Source organism: Rhincodon typus, chromosome 14 (assembly GCF_021869965.1).
Source record: "Rhincodon typus isolate 14 chromosome 14, sRhiTyp1.1, whole genome shotgun sequence".
Classification (NCBI taxonomy): Eukaryota; Metazoa; Chordata; class Chondrichthyes; order Orectolobiformes; family Rhincodontidae; genus Rhincodon; species Rhincodon typus.
Window position 1 is genome coordinate 19,780,000 of NC_063345.1, and position 21,324 is coordinate 19,801,323.

The following is a 21,324-nucleotide window of genomic DNA, read 5'->3' on the forward strand; positions in this document are numbered from 1 at the left end:
AATGTGGCCTTATAAATGTCTTGTACAGCTGTAACATTGACATCCCAACTCCTGTACTCAATGCTTTGACTAATGAAGGTAAGTATGCCAAATGCCTTCTTCACCACCCTGTCTACCTGTTATGCCACTTTCAAGGAACTATGTACTTGCACCCCTAGGTGTCTCTATTTAACAACACTCACCAGGGTCCTATCATTAACTGCATAAGTCCTGCCCTGGTTTGTCTTACCAAAATGTAACATCTCGCATTTATCTCCATTAAACTCCATCTGCCGTTCCTTGGCCCACAGGCGCAGTTGATCAAGATCCTGTCGTACTCTTAGATAATCTTCTTCACTGTCTACTATACTACCAATTTTGGTGTCATTCACGAAGTTACTAACAATTCCTCCTATATTCTCATCCAAATTGTTTATGTAAATGATAAACGACTGGACCCAGCACCGATCCTTTTAGAACACCGCACGTCACAGGCCTCCGGTCTGAACAACGACCCTCTAACCACCACAGCAGACCATTATCCTCACTATATCATCAGGCCTGCTCTCAGACCAATTCGTACACCATTTCAGCCCTTCAACACTTTACTTTGGAGGTCAAGAACACCTACTCAAGTTCTTAGCTTGCCTTCTTAGCACACATTCACTTTGCACTTACTTGGAGCCTCACGGTTTGCATTGCTATTTTAGTGCACAGGGATAAGGAGATGGAGGTGTCACTGGGCTATGTCACTGTTTAACCTGTAGTGAGTGCCAGTAGCTCGTGCAGCAAAGACACAGCATACGCTCCAAGCAACAGATTGCCCTCAGTCGGTCAAAGGGCACATCTGAATAAGGGATTGGTGACTGTCAGTCAGGCACTTGGTTCTACCAGAATCTAGGGAAATGCCATCTTCCCTAAACTGAACTGGTCCCATTTGCCTGCATTTGGCCCATATCACAGTAAACCTTTCCTATTTATGAACCTGTGCAAATGTCTTTTAAATGTTGTAATTGTAACCACCTCTATCATGGGGATTACAGCATGCTCAGTCCAGGAGGTCAAATGAAACCAATCCAGGGATTACAGGTAGGTCAGTCAGGAGACTGTGAAGACATCAGTCTGAGGGACTGTATGTCTATACGGAGAGAGGGAAGGAGGGAGGAAGACTACTTTTGCTACAATGAGGCATAAGGGAGAGATTGTATACGATGGAGGAACAGTTAGTGGTCATGCATGAGCAGGAGTGGAGGTGAGTGAGTTGGAAGTATATTGGGAGGAAGAAAGGACGAGAGATACTTAGTGGACATGATAAATGCAAAGGTGAGTTGTAGTCCATGAATCTTGATGAGAGGCAGGTGTAGGGGCAGAGTTAGAGTGAGTGGCAGCTCAATGAGGACAAAGTAGCAGAGAGAGGGTGGTGGCACTTCCCTGCAGACCTCAGATCATTACCGTTCTCCCTGCATCGCTAGGTGTTCCTTTGAATGTGGGATACAGCACTGATCCAGGGCGCTAACTGGGTGCGGGCTAGCTGGGTCTAGTGCCATGGCCTACCCTGGCAGCCAGCAGGAAGAGCTGCCCTCTTCTCCACCATCTGGTTCACCAATACCTTCAAGTCCCTGTCTGCCAGCTGGAGAGGAGGCATTGCTTTCTGGATCGCATCCTCACTGATATTCAGGGAGATGGTGGTATAGTGGTAACATCACTAGACTAATCCAGGGGTTTAGGTTAATACTATGGAAGCATGGGTTCAAATCCCATTCCTGCAGATGATAAAACTTTGAGAGCTAGTCATCGCGAGAGTCACCACGATTGTTGTAAAAACCCATCAGGTTCATTAATGTCCTTTAGGGAAAATGCCATCCTTACCTGGTCTGGTCATTCCAGACTCGTAGCAATATGGCTGACTCTTAACTGCCCTCTGACATGGCCAAGCAAACCACTCAGTTCAAGGGCAATTAGGGGCACAGGCAACAAATGTTGGGCTCTCAACAAGGTTCCCTTGAAGTTGTGCAGCTGCACACGTGTGCCGCTCAGGTTCTGCACCTAGCGATTCACTCTCTGATCTTGGCACTGGCTTATAGTTCTGGAGATCACTGCAGGTAAGAAAACTAGAGAGAGCACTGCCACGCAACTCTACCCACATCCCATGAAAGAATTTCATTTTAAATGGTGAACACGACAGCCTGACAGCCGTTCCTCACTTGTAGTGTCTGAAGTGTTGTAGAACTGGGCTTTAAACATGGTGCCGGTTGAGGTGAACACCCGCTACTGCACAATTCCACAAGGGCACCATACAGCACTGTTTTGCACAGTTAATGTGGTGAAGAGCTGAAGTTTGCATGGGAAAAATTGCTGCGAGCTGTGGCAAATTGTAAAATATTATAGCACAGAAGGTGACCATCCGACCCATCGTGTCTGTACCAGCTCCCAAAAGAGCTACCCAGCTAGACACAAGCTCCAGTCCTATCTCTGTAGCCTTCCTACTTCATTCCTTTTAAATACATATCCATTTCTGTTTAGAAACCTCCTATGGAATCCACCGCCCAGGCAGTACATTCCAAATCCTAACAACTCCTGAGTTTCTCCTCATTACACTCCTAGCTCTCTTGCTGACAATCTTGAAATTGTGACCCCTAGTTGCTGACATTACCAACTAGGATGCCAATGAATCTCAGTCCACAAAACATGAACTGAAAATGGGAAACTTCAACCCAAGAGACATGTCAAAAAACAGTACCAAGTCACAGAGAACATTCGGTGTTAAAGTTTCCAGCCTCCATAATCAAGCTGTCGCTTCATTTGCAGCTTGAGCAGCTGACCCTGACAGCTGCTGCACCTCCTTTAGTTTTGTTAGCCACAGTGCCCCTGCAGTGCAAGCCCAGGAGACTGTGTTAGCACACACTGACTCTCCGACTTTCAAATGAGACCACTGAGGACTCGGAGGGGGAGGGGAGTTGGGCCAACAATACCAAAGGCTTGCTGAGTAGGGAGAAACTCAAGAAGCATCAGTCACAGAGACAGCTTCTGTGTGTACTTTCTCATTTAAGGAAAACTGAATCAATTTCCAATTGATAACCAGTAGTGTTGAAATAAGTGGTTAGTAACTGCAGGAAACCCTGGGTGAGATGCAACAGTAAAAATGCTGATTAATTTTAATAAATTTAAGATGTTGGGGGATACATCTGGTATAAAACAAGAGCATACATATGGGAAGGTTCCTAGGTTCAATCTCTGGTCTTCATATATCAGATATAGGGAGGTGAAACATCAGCCACTGTTGCTGGTTCCAGCTCCCATCTCTATCACTCTTGGTTACATGTGGACATCAGGTTAGGACAAGAAAAGGCTCAACTGTGATCATCACAATGAAAAGGTCCAACAACTATGTGACACCTGCATAAAAAAAGACCACTTTAATGACATTTCTGAAAGTTGTCATGATTGTGGAACTGTAGCTAACTGCTGCCTGTATACAGGATTTCTGTAAAAATGGATTTTTTAAATAAATAGACATTAATTGCAAGTGTTTTTTAAAAGGAAATTTAATGCAATTTTAAGTTACAATTAGGCACTGCCTCTAATTACAAACAATAAATGGGCTAAAATGGCTAAGTGACAATGATGCATGCAAGCACAATGCAAACACTTGTGATGGAATTGGAATGTACTTTTTAGAACTGACTTATTTTTATACAAATGACTGAAGAAAAGAAGTTAATGCAAATAGTATAGATCATTCTTTTAGCTGTCAACATTAAGCTGGTTAACATTTTGTCTCATCCTGGAAAGGTTTGAGAGAGGAGAAACACACCTACTGAATAAAACTAAGTCTTTGTTATTGAAGCAGCAACACATTCAAACGTTTCATAAGGATTTGATCTTGACTTCAGTCCGTGCCAAAATATTTCTGTCCAAAATGGGTGGGTGCGATTGGATGGACCTCTGTTGCTAAAATTGTGATTTCAGGGAATTCTTCTATAATAGACTTTGCACCTTGCAAAGGAAGGAAAAAAATGCTGATGATTTATTGACTTTCTTGAAAGTGGGACAGAGACATCCTCTGTCCTATTTGTTATAAAACAGCACTAAATATACAGCGGTTAGCTGCACAAATATATCAGCACCGTGCCTGAATCGTAATGCCTGAAGTGGTTCACACTGCAGAACTACAGCAGTATCACCATGCTGGCTGGATGATTGTCACAACATCTCAATAATAAAGTCTTCACTTCCCCAGCAATATATATAATATGTACCTTCAATTGCTGGTAAGTGATGTGCCTACTGCCCTGGTAAATACCCAACTTGTGTTCCAAAACTTGCTCTAAGTTCAGAGTGTGAAGTGAGGGAACTTAAACAACAGCTGCTAGTGCTGGGGTAAGGGAGAAGGGGAAACACAAGGGTTTACATCAATAAAAGTACAGAACTCTTGGAACAGTTTGCTAAGAGGCAGGACTGTCAGGACAAAGGAGCGCTTTAAATACAAGGAGCAAAATAAAGAAGATTAAAGCACTGGGAGTCCGAGTGAATGATGATATACAGAGCTGAAGTGAGAGAGAGAGTGTGTGTGAGAAAGACAGTGACACCAACCAGAAAAGGCCATTAAGTCGAAAAGGTAGGAAAGCTGCAAATGTCATCATTATAGCAGCAAATAGACTGAGGCAAGGTGATGGCTTGCAATCCTGTAATATTGAAAGTGGGTAGTCTTTAAAGAGGGAGAGATCAAAAATCAAACTGCAGGTTAAATTAGGATGGTGAGATTGCAAATGTTCTGGATGGGCCTTCTGATAAAGGTGACAGGGGATGGACTGGAAGAAAATGCAGTTCCGTGAGAGGGACAGAATATGATATCTTTACCTTTGAAGTATTTAGCTTGAGGAAGTTACAATTCATCTAGATCTGGATGCTGGACATGTAATCTTGTCGTACAGAAGGAATGGAGAAAAGATACAGACACTGATCCCACATCATCAGATTTTTTTTTATTATTAGTTAATGGGATGAGGGTGTCGCTGATCAGGCAGTATTTATTGCCCATCCCTAATTGCCCAGAGGGCAGTTAAGAGTCAACTACATTGTTGTGGGTCTGGAGTCACACGTAGGCCAGACCAGGTAAGGATGGCAGTTTCCTTCCTTAAAGGTCATTAGTGAGCCAGATGGGTTTTTCCGACAATCGGCAACGGATTCATGGTCATCATTAGATTCTTACTTCCAGATATTTTTAATTGAATTCAAATTCCACTATCTGCCGTGGCGGGCTTTGAACCTGGGTCCCCGGAATGTTATCCAGGGTCTCTGGATTAACAGTCCAGCGATAATACCACTCGGCCATTGCCTCCCCCATGTAACCAAACAGTATCACGTGAATGAGGAAGGGAACCCTTAGGGAATTGCTGAACTGACAGCGAAAAATTAGCTACCACTGAGATGCTGTGGCAACAAGTGGATAGGCAAGACTAGACACAAGGGCAATTTTGAGAAGGGTGGTATTGTTGAGCATGTTTAAAACTGCAGACAGCCACTGAGCCAAAAAGCACAGTATGACTGGGTTAAATAGTATATGGGTCTATTTTATAAGAATTTAAAAACTTAGCTAGAACAATTCTGAAATCTTCCAGCCCCTCACAACTCCACATCTGCTAATCTGTGGACATGGATGTCACTATTTTTCTGACATCAGAATTGGCTGAGTTGTGAATAATCTGATACCATTGCTGCCTTCTTTTAAATGACAACTCATTTAAGATTTTTTGGAATTCCACGGCCTTAAATTAGGAACTCCCACATAATAGCTCAAGAGTGGAGACTCGATATTGCATAGTGTTGCTTCACTCAAGCCCCTGCTTGTACTTTACTCCAGAAAAATGAGTGGTTACGTTTTGTAACTCACATCATGAAATTGAATTGTCACCTTGGAACACATTTGCACCTACTGTCTAGTACCAGAAAAGACAGATATCAAAGCGATTGCTGATTTGTAATCCCCATTCAGTCTAAGAAAAACTAAGGATAATCTGAGGCTACTGTCTCTGTTAACATTTAAAGACTGGTGACTGACTGCCTAGAGTTGCAATTGGCATTGCCTACAATTTACCGAATGACTCTTAAAGAAATTAACACACACTTTCAGTTTTTGCAAGAAAAAAAAAGTGTTCTCAATTTAAAATAATTCTCCGGTGTGCATCTCAGCTTTAAAATCTATCACATTATAATAAGCATTCACACATCTCACTTACCATGTGGAGTTGAGAAAAGACTGAGTAAGATTATATGGTTTGGCTGCACTCCATGCTCAATCAGAACCTTCACAGCTTCAATAACTGTGTTGCCTGTACCTGCAGAATAGACAGATGACCCGCAGTTATCCGGAGTAGTGTGGAAAAGACAATTTGAGAATCAGCTGGTGAATTACAACAACCTGACAGCTTCATTGTCAAATTTTACTGCTACCAACCTTTTAATTAGAAATTTTTTTATCACTATAAATTGAACACAAATTCACTGCCAGGATGAGATGTAATATCATATTCTCCACATTATTAATGCAGTAAATTAACTACTACATTATCTCACCCAAATTTTAAAATTACCAGGAAGCTTGCCTCAAAACCAGGCTGTCCTATTGCAAACCAGAAGAGTGATCACTGTATCCTCAAATGCAAAAGATACCACTCCTGTTGGTTTGACATGAGACGTGGCTTTGTAGAGTAAGTCATGCCCACTCTAGCAGCTGATGGAGGCCTCTTCTGGAGGTTCCACTCTTACCCATCCTCCTGGCAGAGAAACCGTAAACAACCTTTGCATATGCCACCCAAGAGTGTAGTTCAATATTACACCCTTGGCACTAGCAGCTATTCAAACAAAAATAATCAAATTAATTTACTAAATAACAGGGAAATTTTGAGTGAAAGATTAGATCTAATTTGGCAATTTTGGGATTCATGGTTTCTGATTGAAATAATTGTTTGTTTTCAAAACTGCTTTTTCTTCTCCCTCATCTTTGGCAGGAGCTACAAGTATCAACCTTGGCTCAGTGGTAGCACTTTCAAAGCTCAGAAGATTCTTTGTGTTCAGGCATGACTCTAGATGACCAATCACTGACGCCAAAACAGAACTTGAGTGCAGTTTTGCTGAGGGAGTCGACTTGCGTGAATGATTTGTAAGTAAAATTACAATAGTTAGTTGGTTGTTTCTGACTAACACAGATGCGATGGGCCAAAGAGCCTTTTTCAATGCTGTAGATCTCTATAACTCTATGTCTAACCTTATGCCAATATGATAATAACATTCTAAATCAGAATGGAGTTCTATACTTTCAATATGGAAAATGCTTAGATATTTCCATTCCCAGAATTCCATTGAATGGTACAAAGAGATCAATGTAGTACTTACTCAATATCGGGTACATGAGAAGCACTTTTCTGCGGTAGATGTCAGGTGGGAACTTAGCATAGTACACCTTAGCCTTTTGGGTGTCTTCATCACTTTGTATTAGGATTTTTCCGATGCGTATTGATCGACAACAATCTCGCAAACCTTGCTCCATTGCTTCACCTGTAAGAGATGAAATGTGTGTCAACAATTTTAAGGGTTAACAGCAGGGAGGTTAGGCTGGAACTGTATAAAATGTTGATTAGTGCACAGCGACAGCATTGTGGGCAGTTCAAGAATCCGCATTATAGGAGGGATGTTATTGCACAGGAAAAGGCGTACAGGAGATTTACCACAATGTTGCCTTGGCTGAACAGTTTTAGTTATTAAGAAAGATCGGATAGACTGGGGTTGTTTTCATTAGACCAGAGGAGACTGGAGAGGGACATGATTGAGATGTATAAAATTAGGAGGGGGCATAGATAGGGGAGACAGGAAGGAACTTTTCCCCTTGATAGAGGATCAATGACCAGAGCTTAGATTTAAAAATAAGGATCAGGATGTTTAGTGGGGATGCATGGAAATTTGTTTTTCATCCAGAGGCTGGTGGTAATCTGGAACTTGCCACCTGGAACAGGCAGAAACACTCATAACATTTAACTAGTATTTAGATGTACACTTGCAATGCCCAGGCATACAAGGATAGTGGCCAAGTCCTAGAAAATGATTTTTTGGAAGACTTCAGTGCTTGTTTTTAACTGATGCAGACTTGATGGGCTGAAGGGCCTTTTTTGTGCTATATGTCTGTATTGACTCTATCCTTCCTTCCCTTGAAGCAAAGTGGAACTTTTAATTTTGAAGGGCAATTATACAATAGCCAGCTACAGTGAGTCGCAGATGTTAATACCATTTTATCAATAAGTATCTCGCAAACTAAAGATTAACTATTTGTGGACCTCAACAATTTGCATAAACTGATCCAACCTTATAACTTATATACCATTCAGATTTTGTTTTTGTCTTTTTAAAAGAAAAATCTCAAGGGCAGTTCTGTTTTTATTTGTTCAGTGGGTGTGGTTGTAGCTAGCTAGACCAGTACTTATTGTCCATCCTTAAAATTGCTCTGGAGAAGGTGGTGGTGTACTGCCTTCTTGAACTGCTGCAGTTTTTTGGGGTGTAGGAATAGCCACAGTGCTCTTTGAAAGGGGTTCCAGGATTCTGATCCAGTGACAACAAAGGAATGGAGATACAGATCCAAATCAGGGTGGTGCATGACATGAAGATCAACTTGAAGGTGGCAGTGTTCCCATGTATCTGCTAATACTCCGAAGAGAAGTTCAAAATTAATTTCTTTTGGAGTTTACTTACAATTAGAATACAAATAATATGACCCAATTTCAAACCAATATAGATGACCAACACTCCTAACAGTAGATATTTGGTTGCGTAAGTTCAAGTTGTACATTTGGAATATTGTGAGCAGTTTTGGGCCCCAAATCTAAGGAAGGATGTGCTGGCCTTACAAGGAGTCCAGAGGAGGTTCACAAGAATGATCCCAGGGATCAAAGGCTTGTCACATGAGGAGCTTTTGAGAACTCTGGGTCTGTATTTGATGGAGTTTAGGAGGATAAGGGGGTTATCTGATTGAGATGCAGAGAATACTACAGGCCTGGATAGGGTGAATGTGGAGATGTTTCCACTAGTCGGACAGACTAGGACCCGAGGGCACCACCTCAGAGTGAAGGGACAACCCTTTAGAAATGTGATGAGGAGGGATTTCTACAGCCAGCGGGTGGTTAATTTGTGGAATTAATTTCCACAGAAGGCTGTGAAGGCCAAGTCATTGAGTGTACTTAAGACAGCAATAGATAGGTTCTTGATTAGTAAGGGGATCAAGGGTTACAGGGCGAAGGCAGGGGAATGGGTTGGGAAACATAATCAGCCATGATTGAACGGCAGAGTAGACATGATGGGCCGAATGGCCTAATTCTGCTCCTATATATTATGGTCTAAATCATGAAGTGGTTTATGGAACCCTCCTGGATGGTGTGAATGTGTTTGTTGTATGTCCTGGTTTTTGCTCCAACTACATTACTACTCCAAAATTCTTTGTTGGACATTCTGACAGAACTATCTACAAGCCTTCTTCCTCCGGACTACCTCACAGGAAATTAGAATGTAGGTGAATGCACTGGTAGATGACATGGGATGAGAATCTAACTTTGTATGCAGTGGCCAGAAGAACAGACATGACTGAGTCTTTGTGTATATTTTAAGGCATCACAGTGGAAAGGAGCAGGTCGAAAAAGATGGTGTTCAATTTTAGACTCTTGATCAGGCTGCCATCTTCCCTACATTTCTGGGATCGGATCCTAAAGTACTCAGTGTTCAATATTCAATCAGGGTTTCTGCTGAATGCAAGTAAAATTATGTCACGGATGGCAAACTCAACAATGATGACTTACCACTTCTCATAATACTAACACCACAGTTTCCCTTCTCAAACTTCACTCCATCGTACTTATGGCCTGTAGAAAATTAAATTTTAATTGTAGTTATTGCAGTACTAGTGCTCTAAATTACCTTCACTTCCCTCCAACACCCCACTCCAACTGTCAAGCATCATTCTCAGAACACAAACTCTACTTAGTTTCAGCATGACACAGGGATCAAGTTGTGCCAAACAGTTGTTGAAGCTCTTCGTTCTCAATCTCAAACTTTAAAGAGTTAGTGGCATTCTCCTAGGGTTGAGGAGAAATGTTACCTGTCTGCCTACAAGTCATTTACCCATTCCCTGCATTGGGAACACGGGGACACCAATGCAAGAATCATCTTTGTGAAACCATCTCTAACTCATTAATTTAGTCAAATGTCTCTCAATCCTAACGGATGAAAGGAGAATGTGCAAATTCTGGGTCTGTAGGAAACAAACATTTTGACTGTTGTCCCTTCGAGATACCAGCTCTTTTCACTATAATAAAAAAAAAGTCATTCATTAAATCAGCATTTGTTCAGTCCCTTGCACAACAATGTGAAACTCAGCCTTAAACGTACAGTGTTTATTTTGTGCAGCCAATCATCTTTCCCTTCCCAAGCTGCAATGCCAAACAAAAGAACAAAAATGCGTGGCAGGGGCTGTTTTGCTAACACAGCAGCCTCAATGATCTGGTCTTGAATAGAACCAGATCAACCTTCATACATGTCCACGATGGCCACCAGTGCTAAACCCTGCTGAGTCAGTGATTGGCTTACACTTTCTCTTGATTAAACGGTTGAGTCACACTTAAAAATACAAGTGAGTCAGTAAAATCAACCATCTAACCACCTTAAGAAAGGACACAAATGGAGCAATGATTCATTGTTTTGTTGAGGAGTGTTGTCAGTTCTCTGTTTTCCTCCTAATATCTCTGCACCTCTTTGGTTGTAAGAGCTCATGGTAATGCCTTTACCCCTCCTGTGCACTGTCAAAGTTGTTAGTCCTATACAACAACCATTCTATGATATGATTCAAATCCAAATAGTGAACGTTGGCAGGCATTTTGAGGACCACTTCAACTAATTCTGTTACTGCCTGCAGGATGGATGGCAAATAATTCACACTTTTTCCTTAATACAATAGATGTCCCCAGTTGCTGCCTTGTCTTTCGTTCACAAACTTCCTCCTCTCTCCGGGGTATTTCTAAAGAACGTTTTCATGTAAAGAAGCTGCTTCAATTGATCTGAGGGCCTCAGAGCTCTGCCCAATCCTGTCCTCATCCAACATTATCCACACTCCGTAAGCTTCCAGAAGGTGTCGCTACAAAGCAAATGCCAGAAGCATTAAGGCTAAGGTGTCCATTCCCGCCATAGCTGACATCAGTTAACTCAGGACAGACAATGGATTTAAACATGACCTGTGAGTCTTGGCATCTCACAGGATAAAGGCATTGATTTACACTACCAGATGCACTAACTCCCTTAACCTCTGTGATAGCTGATATAAAGTCATACAGCACAGAAACAGACCCTTCAGTCCAACTCATCTACGCCAAACAAGTTGCCCAAACTAAACCAGTCCCTTTTGCCTGCATTTGGCCCATATCCCTCAAAACCTTTCCTCTTCAATGTCTTTTAAATGTTGTAACTGTACCTGCATCTATCACTTCCTCTAGCAGTTCATTCCACACTCTGTGAACAAGTTGCCCCTCAGGTCCTTTTTAAATCTTTCTCCTCTCACCTTAAAAATATGCCCCCTAGTTTTGAACATGCCTACCCGAGGGAAAAGACCTCTGCTCTTCACCTTATTTATGCCCCTCATGATTTTATAAACATATATATTTTATAAACTTCAACCTCCTACATTCTAGTGAATAAAGTCCTACCCTATCCAGCCTCTCCCTATAACTCAAACCCTCTAGTCCCAAGTTTAAAAAAAATTTTAACAATCAGCAGAAATGTACTGATAAATGCAACTAAAGTGTAATAGAGATGTTTAGATTTTTTTCACAGTCTCAATACAAGCATAACTGATAATGTTCATGACACTAACATTGTTGAGTAGCTGATACAGATGTTCACAGAAGACAAAGTGGTTATCTCCTATCCCCCCTTCAAATTCTGAACATCTTACATTGTCCAAATCGATGTCTCAGCAAGGTACCTCAGCTGCCACAATGACTAACCTGAAAATCCAACCAAAAGGGATGGAAGGAGAAAAGGCCAACAATGTATTCAAGATTTCCAAGTGTGCTACAGTGGGATGGGGGCATAGTACTTTGCTAACAAGACACAAGTAGCTTGTTGCCAATTTGAATTCAGCAAATTTACTGTGTGTTATCTCCATTTTTAAAACCTAGGAAACGATCAATAGTGGGAAGCAGGCCATTTTTCCACTTCTTAGCCTTAAGACTAAGGCCCCATGTCTGCCTGCTGTGACTCTTCCTAATAACTTCGATGTAACTCCGCTCTTGAGTGATGAGTGTAAAACCAGCAATACCAAATCAGAAGGCCAGGCAGCGTCAGAGTAGCAGAAAAGCTGATGTTTTGGTTCGGGACCCTTCTTCAGAAATGGCAAAGGGGAAGGGAACTCGGAAATAAATAGAGAGAGGAGGGGTGGGGCTGGGGAAGGTAGGTGGGATGATGATAGGTGAGTGCAGGTAGTCAGTGAGGTGGGAGGACCAGATAGGTGGGAGAGAAGATGGACAAATTGTGTCAGGTCAAAGAGGCAGGGATGAGAGGGAGGGTTGGTCATGGGAAGAGGCCGGGGTTGGGGAGATTTTGAAACTGGTGAAATCCATGTTTAGGCCATTGGGCTGTAGGCTCCCAAGGTGGAATATGAGGTGCTGCTCCTTCAGTTTCCCGGTGGCGTCGTTGTGATACTGGAGGAGGCCCAGGATGGACATGTCACCCGGGGAGTGGGAGGGGGAGTTAAAATGGTTGGCGACCGGAAGTTGTTGTCGTTTGTTGTGTACAGAATGCAGATGCTCTACAAAACAGTCTCCGAGCCTCCTCTTGGTCTCACTGATTTAGAGGAAGCCACATCGGGAGCAACGGATGCAGTAAACCAAGTTGATGGATGTGAAGGTGAATCCCTGTCTGATATCAAAGGTTTGTTTTGGGCCTTGAATGGAGGGGAGGGGGGAGGTGTAGGAACAGGTTTAGCACTTCCTGCTGTTGCAGGGAAAGGTGCCGGGGTGGTGGGGTTAGTGGGGAGTGTGGAGCAGATGAGGGAGTCGCAGAGAGAGTGGTCTACATCCACACTCCCCATTAACCCCAGCACACCCAGCACCTTTCCGTGCAACCAAAGGAAGGGCTATACCTGCCCCTACACCTCCCTCCCAGGCCCAAAACAAACCTTTCATATCAGACAGGTGTTCACCTGCACATCTGTCAATTTGGTCTACTGCATCCGTTGCTCCCGACGTGGCCTCCGCTACATCAGTGAGACCAAGCAGCGGCTCGGAGACCGTTTCGTACAGCATCTGCGCTCTATACGTGACAAACGACATCACCTTCCGGTCGCGAACTATTTCAACTCCCCCCTCCCACTCCCTGGGTAACACGTCCATGCTGGGCCTCCTCCACTGTCACAATGACGCCACCCGGAAACTGGAGGAGCAGCACCTTCAGGAGCCTACAGCCCAGTGGCCTAAACATGGATTTTACCAGTTTCAAAATCTTCCCAACCCCAGCCTCATCCCATGACCAACTCTCCATCTCATCCCCACCTCCTTGACCTGACACAACCTGTCCATCTTCCCTGCCACCTCCCCACCCCACCCATCCCACTGACCCATCCCCACCAATCCCTACCTGCACTAACCTATCACCATTCCACCTACCTACCCCAGCCCCACCCCTCCTCTCTCTATTTACTTCTCAGCTCCCTTCCTCCTCCCTCCCCCATTTCTAAAGAAGGGTCCCAACTTGAAACGTCAACTTTCCTGTTCCTCTGATGCTGCCTGGCCTGCTGTGTTCCTCCAGCTCCACACTGTGTTATCTCGGACTCCAGCATCTGCAGTTCCTACTATCTCTGAATATCAAATCAGAAGTCTGTTTACGCCTCTGAATCTGGAAAAAAAATTGGGAGAGACATATACTAGGCAGCTGATTCAATATCGCCCTTTGGACATTATCACTGTCAAAATTATGCTTTTAAATTCAAAGACAGCAATGATTGTTATTTGCTACAAATCGTTAAAGTGTCTGGCAAACCTCATTTACAAATAGAGGCTGGGCAAATTGCTGACATTGCTCATCCATCTTAATTAGAACAATAAATTATTAATGAAGGCAGAAAAAAATTACTGCCATACATATGTAGCTTTCAAAATGACAACTAGATAACAAAACTTTGGACTTTTTGAATATCACAGGTACAGCAATGAAGCAGCTGATGACTGTACTATCTCTGTTCTGTATACTTTGCTTATATCTAACCTGTAGGAGTTGTGACTGTACATTCAGTGTATGGCAGCTGGTTCAGTCCTTCTTCAACCACTAGTCTGATCTGTAACATAATATTGCCAGGTGAAGGAATGACTTTGTCTTGCACATATGTATCACAAGTTTAAAGAATATTATCATTTCACTAGGCAATAAATACAAATTAAACAACAACATCCATTTCTTTGTCAAAATAGAAACATGGCGATATATGGTTGAATACGAAAGCATAATTCCCATAAATCCCACTATACTCTAGCCCCTCCTCACCTTTACATTTTTGAGCAAACACTGGCCATGGCGGAGCTTTAATAGTTCAACAAAATAAAAACAGAGAGATAATGGCAAGTTTATATTACTACTCACCAAGCGATCAGCACAAAATACAAAGTCTCCTCTGCTTGTTGTTCTGAGGATAAAAGAAAGCAGAAGGCATTTTAGTTATGGACAAAAATATTCACAATTTCAGGTATGTGAGTACAATCATTGTCTCTTCACAAACAGTAACAAATATGCAACAAACTCACAGCCTGATGATATTTTATGCTTCATCCAAAGCCAAATGCACCATGTTCAATGAATACTGAGCTCACCAAAAGGTTAAAGAACAATATCTCATTTTTGACAGCCTGTGTCAAAGTCAAGTATCCCCGGTCCACAATGGTCAACTGCAGAGTAAAGCCCTTTCCATTCTGCTCCACTACTGTGGTATTCTCAAACTAACTCTTTTCAGCTTTTTCTCATCCTTTTATGTGTTCCTTAAAATCTCCCTTCTTCTAATGCTACAGGATCCAAGGTGACAGGCAAGGCCATAATTTGACATCTTATCTGAAAAACAGTAATTCTGACAGTGCAGTGCACCAGTCTTGATTATCTGCTCAGGTCTCTGAAAGTGGGACTTGGAAGGCTTTACTTGACTTGTCCAGTATTACCATCAGTTAGAATCTATTTACTTCACAAAAGCCATAGTGTAGCGGCTGTGGGAAATGGAAACACACTTAACTGAACTGGAAGTTCAAAGCTTGTAGCCAGTGACCTTTGACTCAGAGGTTAAGGTGTTATCACTGATGTAAGATTGGCACCTTGGTATGGAGCACTCAGCTTTTATTCCTCACTCGATGGTGTAGCCAAAACTGGAAATGTGTGCGCTGACTAAAAAACACGCTGACCAAAATCTGCCATCTGTACCCATTCTGGGCCTCGCCAGTGATGCCCACATGCCATCAAAGAATAAGCCAAAACTGTCAGAAAAATATTAAACCTTTATACCTTGTACACCTTGCTCTAAAGAACATTCCTTCCTGATTCCAAACTAATATTCAGATATTTGGACCTGGCCTAACTACTTAATTTAATAGTTTGATTTACCGTTAGACTTTTCCATTATTACTAGCTAAAACTTGTGAAAAGGTTTTTAAAAAACACAATACAACAATTACCAGGCTTATTTAATGTAATTGCGACATATGTTGTGGGGGAAAATAACCTACTTCTGCATCTTGTAAAGTTATGCCAATATGCCCCATGTGTAAAATGTGTAATTTATCATTCATTTTACTTCCACTATGTCCAACACTGGTGACAGACTTGTAACCACCAGCATGCTAATTCCAGTGTTATACAAAACAAATGTTCTCTTTCCATTTCAGATACAACCAAATTTGGGAGGAAAACCTATTGTACTGCGCTTTTCACACTTCAAATGGATGTGTAAGAGTGAATTTTGTAAAGATTTTATTTTCTATATTTTTGACTGTGGACTGAAATGTTTTAAAACCAAGGGTTGTGGACGGAATTGCTGCACTTTTAAAAACAAAACTACTGAAGCATTTTGTCTATGGTATTTGCACCGTTGCTTTGTTCCAGCAGTGGGAGAAGCTGTTTATTTGGCAGCCTGGTACCAGGAAAGATTAAGCAGAGATTTGATCAGCAAAAGGTAGCTAACTGCTTTGTGCAATAATGAACAGTCAAGGATGCCAAACATCATCAGCCTGACGACAGCTTTCTGATTGGTTCCTGGGTAACTAAACAAATTTGTGGATATGAAGGCTACAGAGAGAAGCCTTCGGATCTCTGGAAGGGGAGGGTGTGTGTGTGTGTGTGTGTGTGTGTCTTTAGGCAGGAGCGAAGAGACTTTGCAGATGGTGTACCAAGGGCTCTGTGCTTCATACAAATACATGAAGAATCCTAGAGAACAGAAACCCTACCAAGCTAAACGGATGATCTCAGTGAACACTGAACTGGTGCTTTGAAATGTGTCTTCCAGTTTTTTTTTCTCTCCACCTATAAAAACAACGTTATTTTCTTTGTTTGACTGTACGTATGTGTAGCAAGATTTTCTGACAATCAATAATAGTTTCATTGTTGCCACTACTGAGACTACCTTTCAATTTCAGACTTCATAAATCGGGATGTAAATTCCACCAGCTGCCGTGGTGCGATCTGAACCCCCTTCCCCATGATATTGGGTTGGACTACTGGATTATCAGCACTAAGCTACCATTATCACTTAACTGGAAAGCTGGGGCACTGCCAGCTTTGAGCTACTAAATTTTCTCTGGAATCCCTCCCTCAAGTTCTCTGCCTCTATCACTCTATCCCCCTTTAAGTTGCTTCCTTAAACCTATCTTTTATTAAGTCTTTAGTAACCTCTCTCCATGTCTTTTCATGAGGAATAGTGGCATCTTGGCTTGACTGTACGCCTACAGTCATAGAGATGTATAGAACGGAAACAGACCCTTTGGTCCAATTTGTCCATGCCGACTAGATATCATAACTTAATCTAGTCCCATTTGTCAGCATTTGGCCATATCCCTCCAAACCTTCCTATTCAGCTCATTCCATATATGCATCACCCTCTGCATGAAAAAGTTGCCTCTTAGGTCACTTTTAAATCTTTCCTCTCTCACCTTAAACCTACCCTGGGGAACAGACCTTGACTATTCACCCTGTCCATGCCCCTCATGATTTTATAAACTTCTATAAGGTCAGCCCCTCAGTCTCTGACGCTCCAAAGCAAATATCCCCAGCCTATTCAGCCTCTTTCTCACAGCTCAAACTCTCCATTCCTGGCAACATCCTTGAAGTGTAATTAATAAATTAAAGCATTAAGAACAATGCATAAGTTTAAATTATAATTTGTATTTTGTGGTTAAAAAGCAGAAGACATGGTTGGTCATTTTTAGAGTTTCACTTGAAAGCTAAGGGTTATGGTTCAGTGAAGTCTGAAGATCTGCTGGAGAAACGGAGCAGTTCTGGCAGTATCTGGAGACAGAAACAGAGACTAACATTTCAACAGTATGTCTCTTCTTCAAGACTGATTGACCTTGAGTTCTGAAAAAGAGGTTTATCTGACTTAAAACGTTAACTGTTTTTCTCTCTCCAAATATACTGCCAGTTTCCTCAGTGTTTGTTTCAGATTTCTAACAGCTGCAGTATTATGCTTTTATACTTTCATTTATATGGCTTCTTTAATGTGGAGAATAGTGACATTATGCTAGACTAATACTCCAGAGACCTCAGTTGGGCATCTGGGGAAACATGTTCAAAGCCCACCACGGCAGCTGGTGGAATTTACCATCTAAAGCAGCATGGTGTGTGTTCTTGTTTGCTATCCAATCACTTCTAATGGAACTGCATCTGTGAGAAGCTGGAGTGAGAACTGGGACGGGACTCAGCATTACTGTCCTCCCCACACACATCCCAATCATCTACCAAGGCTCCCTGTCTAGGTTTTCTCACGAAGAATGCTTATCTGTGAGAGATGTTGAAGGGACCCCCCTGCCCAAACAATCATCTTCAACAGAGGATAAGCAGAAGGTAGAAAAGTGGCAATGAAAAGGGAGGCACAAATAGAATGACATTGTCAACTAAATGCATTAATGCTGACTCAGTTCAGACACTGGGCAGATGGCAGGATTTAACTTTTAAACCAAAGTATACTCTTGTTTTAGATAACAGTGCCACAGTCAAGAAAGTACACCAAAGCCTCTACTTCCTCAGGAGGCTAAGGAAATGTCCACAAGGACTCTTACCGATTGTTATAGATGCACCATAGAAAGCATCCCATCTGGATGCATCACAACTTGATATGGCAACTGCTCTGCTCAAGACTGCAAGAAATTACAGAGAGTTACGAATATGGCCCAGTCCGTCATGCAAACTAGCCTTCCATCCATTGACTTCGTCTACACTTCCCGCTGCCTCAGAAAAACAGCCAACATAATCAAAGACCCCTCCCACCCTGGTTATACTCTCTTCCACCCTCTTCCATTGGGCGCAAGATACAAAAGTTTGAAAACACATATCAACAGATTCAAGAACAGCTTTTTCCCTGCTGTTATCAGACTTATGAATAGACCTCTCATATATTTGATGTAACCTTTCTCTGCAGCTTCTCTGTAGCTGTAACACTATATTTTGCATTCTACCTGCATTACCCTGATGTACTTTTGTAAAATACGATTTGTCTGGTTAGCAAATAAAACAATACTTTCACAGTATCTCAGTATATGACAATAATAAATCAAACCAAAATAAAAGACACCTAATTAACCAAACACAGAGAACACTGGAGAAATTCAGCAGGTATGACAGCATCTGTGGAGACAGAGACAGAGTTAATGGTTCAAGTCTGGTATGACTTTTCTTAGAACTTCAAACATTGTTAAACCCCCAGCAACTTTGGTTTAGATTTTGTTCCAAAATCAGAGATTGACACCAATGTTTAACAAATTAGTCTCCAATGTGTTTGGAGAAGAATTTTACTCAGGTAAATGTATGGCCTACCAATGATACACAGAATTCAATCTAAGAGTGGTAAGCAATGCAAACACAATGACCTGGACATGCTAGCAAGTCCAGGCAGTTTGGTTAAGTGATTAATAAAAAAAAAAACAAGTAATACCATAAAAAGAACAGAAGTAGCACTGAAGAAGCAAGTGGGTCTATGGGGGGTTGTCAGTCAGACTTCCAGCTCTCTGCAAAATTGTATTTGAGCTACAGGGAAAGGCTGAATAGGCTGGAGCTATATTCCCTGGAGCATCAGAGCATGAGGGGTGACCTTATAGAAGGCTATAAAATCATGAGAGGCATAGATAGGGTGAGTAGCCAAGGTCTTTTCCCCAGGGTAGGGGAGTCCAAAACTAGAGGGCATAGGTTTAAGGTTAGAGGTGCATGTATGGAATGAAATGCCAGAGGAATTGATGGTGGCTGGTACAATTACAACATTTAAAAGGCATCTGGGATGGGTATATGAATAGGAAGGGTTTAGAGGGATATAGGCCAAATGCTGGCAAATGGGACTAGATTAATTTAGAATAGCTGGACGAGTTGGAGCGAAGCGTGTTTCCGTGCTGTACAACTTGATGACTCTACACCCAAGATGAGTGCCGTTTCTCTAACGTCTCTGCATCTGTTTTTATTTCAGTCTCCTGCTACAGTAACACGCTGCTGGGTTTCACAAGAGAGTATCTGTGTGTGTGTTGGGGGGATGCTAAAGGCTGGCCGTGGTTTCCCCTCTAGCAGTATATCTGAGAACCGGCAGCAAAGTGACCCATTTCCCTGCTGTCACTCTCCTCCCCCTCCCGAGCCTGTTCATTAAGAGGAGGCCCGAAGTTTCAGGCTACCGCATGTACCGAGAGAAAGGCCAATCTCTTCCCCCAGCATGGTTGCTGCAGTCTGACTCCCAGCCGCAGCCACTTACTTGTCCCTGATGATAGTCTGCAGCTCTCGGATCTGGTCGTTCATGGGCAGCAGTTTGAGTCGGTGCCCGATGTTCTCGGACTCCGCGCTGGCTGCGAACCTCACTCTCTTGGGCAGCGAGTGGCTCTGCTCGGAGCTGAGCTGCTGTGGGCTGTTCTGGCACGGCATGACGCTGGCTGCAGAAAAGTCAGCTTCCATAGACAGGCACCGACCCTCGCCTCTCATCCTCCACCACACAGCCCAGCACCCTCTCTACTCCGCAAGATGAAACCAGAGACAGGCAGACGAAAGGGGGGATTGTGAAGCTTAATCCACGTTTCTTCGCCGTATGCCTTCTGTCTCCACCTGCTGGCTGTCACCCCCTCTCAGCCACTGCATTTCACTTTATTGACTGTTGCTCCACCCTTTTAAAGTACATTTCCTATTTTTATCTGGACTTCCCTCGTAAAATGCGATCGTGCAAACAACGTGTTGATTGTTCCCGATACTTCATGTTGTATCTCTCTCAATACAGGCTATCAGTTTAAAAATGTAAGGGGACAGGAACTCCTTAAATAGAGATTTTCTTTTCTCTCGATGTAAAATTTATCGAAGAAATTTGTGACCGATTCTGATATTCGTCGCCCTGAATATTTCTCTGAAATCTTCAACAAATGTACTGTTCTGTGTTTTGAGATATGTTATGTAGATCGAATAAAGCACGTTATCATATCAATGCCCCAATATTAGTGAAGACCACCACGAATTAGATGGGCCAAAAGGCCTTTTTCAGTGCTGCAGACCTATATGACTGACTAAATAGGGTTATTGATTGTATGTACGAAAGCTTACTGCAAACTAGAACTTATATAAGAAGGTGAGCTACCAGCTCGAAGTGCATTGCCCGGAATGGATTTTATAGTTTTCTGGTGTCTAAAGTTTATTATTAAATGTACCATTATTTCCAAACTCTTCTATTAAGGTACTGTTCAAATTGCATTTTTAGTGAGCAGGAGCCCATGCCTATCACCGAAGCCACTTCTACTGACAGTTGCATGTGAAGTTTCTCCTCATTTTCTGACTTCAGTGCAACAGTATTAGAGAAACTGCCTTTCAGATGAGGCCATAAAAGCAAAGCTTACTTTTAGATGTACAATGTAAGACTTCGTGTTCAAAATCATGAGGAGTCTAGTCAGAACAAATAAAGAGAGAGAGAGAAAATCTGTACCCTTTGACAGAGGTTTCAAGAGCTAGAAGATGTTCAAGGGCACAAAAGAATCCTTAAGGGATGCAAACGAACCAGAGGCAGCAGACCATGCTCTAAGTATTATTGTGGATGGTATATTGCTCCAAGTACTACTGCAG

At 42.3% G+C, this 21,324-nt stretch overlaps 2 protein-coding genes across 2 annotated transcripts in view; both read right to left on the reverse strand.

The window, feature by feature from the left end:
- The window catches only part of abcb7 (ATP-binding cassette, sub-family B (MDR/TAP), member 7), a 56,375-nt gene extending 55,697 nt beyond the window's left edge, over positions 1–678 (reverse strand). Inside the window, exon 1 of the mRNA XM_048605282.1 lies at positions 658–678. Within this exon, the coding sequence (XP_048461239.1) occupies positions 658–678 (21 nt within the window). The remainder of the gene's footprint in view (positions 1–657) is intronic.
- Positions 679–3,511: 2,833 nt separating this feature from the next.
- uprt (uracil phosphoribosyltransferase (FUR1) homolog (S. cerevisiae)) lies at positions 3,512–20,364 on the reverse strand. The gene is made up of 7 exons (XM_020518128.2): positions 19,982–20,364; positions 14,644–14,686; positions 14,272–14,341; positions 9,819–9,881; positions 7,375–7,536; positions 6,219–6,317; positions 3,512–3,975 (listed from the first exon to the last, which is right to left on the reverse strand). Exons 1-7 carry the CDS (start codon positions 20,203–20,205, stop codon positions 3,869–3,871), a joined length of 768 nt encoding a protein of 255 aa, XP_020373717.1. The 5' UTR covers positions 20,206–20,364; the 3' UTR covers positions 3,512–3,868.
- Positions 20,365–21,324: the final 960 nt, after the last annotated feature.

Bases quoted from the DNA above. Each gene is read 5' to 3' on its own strand.
- uprt (XM_020518128.2), bottom strand. From the start codon at position 20,205: ATGAGAGGCGAGGGTCGGTGCCTGTCTATGGAAGCTGACTTTTCTGCA. The intron at 9,882-14,271 runs GTTAGATATAAG...AATTTTCTACAG, and splicing joins TACAGTCACAACTCCTACAG to GCCATAAGTACGATGGAGTG. The intron at 3,976-6,218 runs GTAAGTGAGATG...TTCCTTTGCAAG, and splicing joins TCTTTTCTCAACTCCACATG to GTGCAAAGTCTATTATAGAA.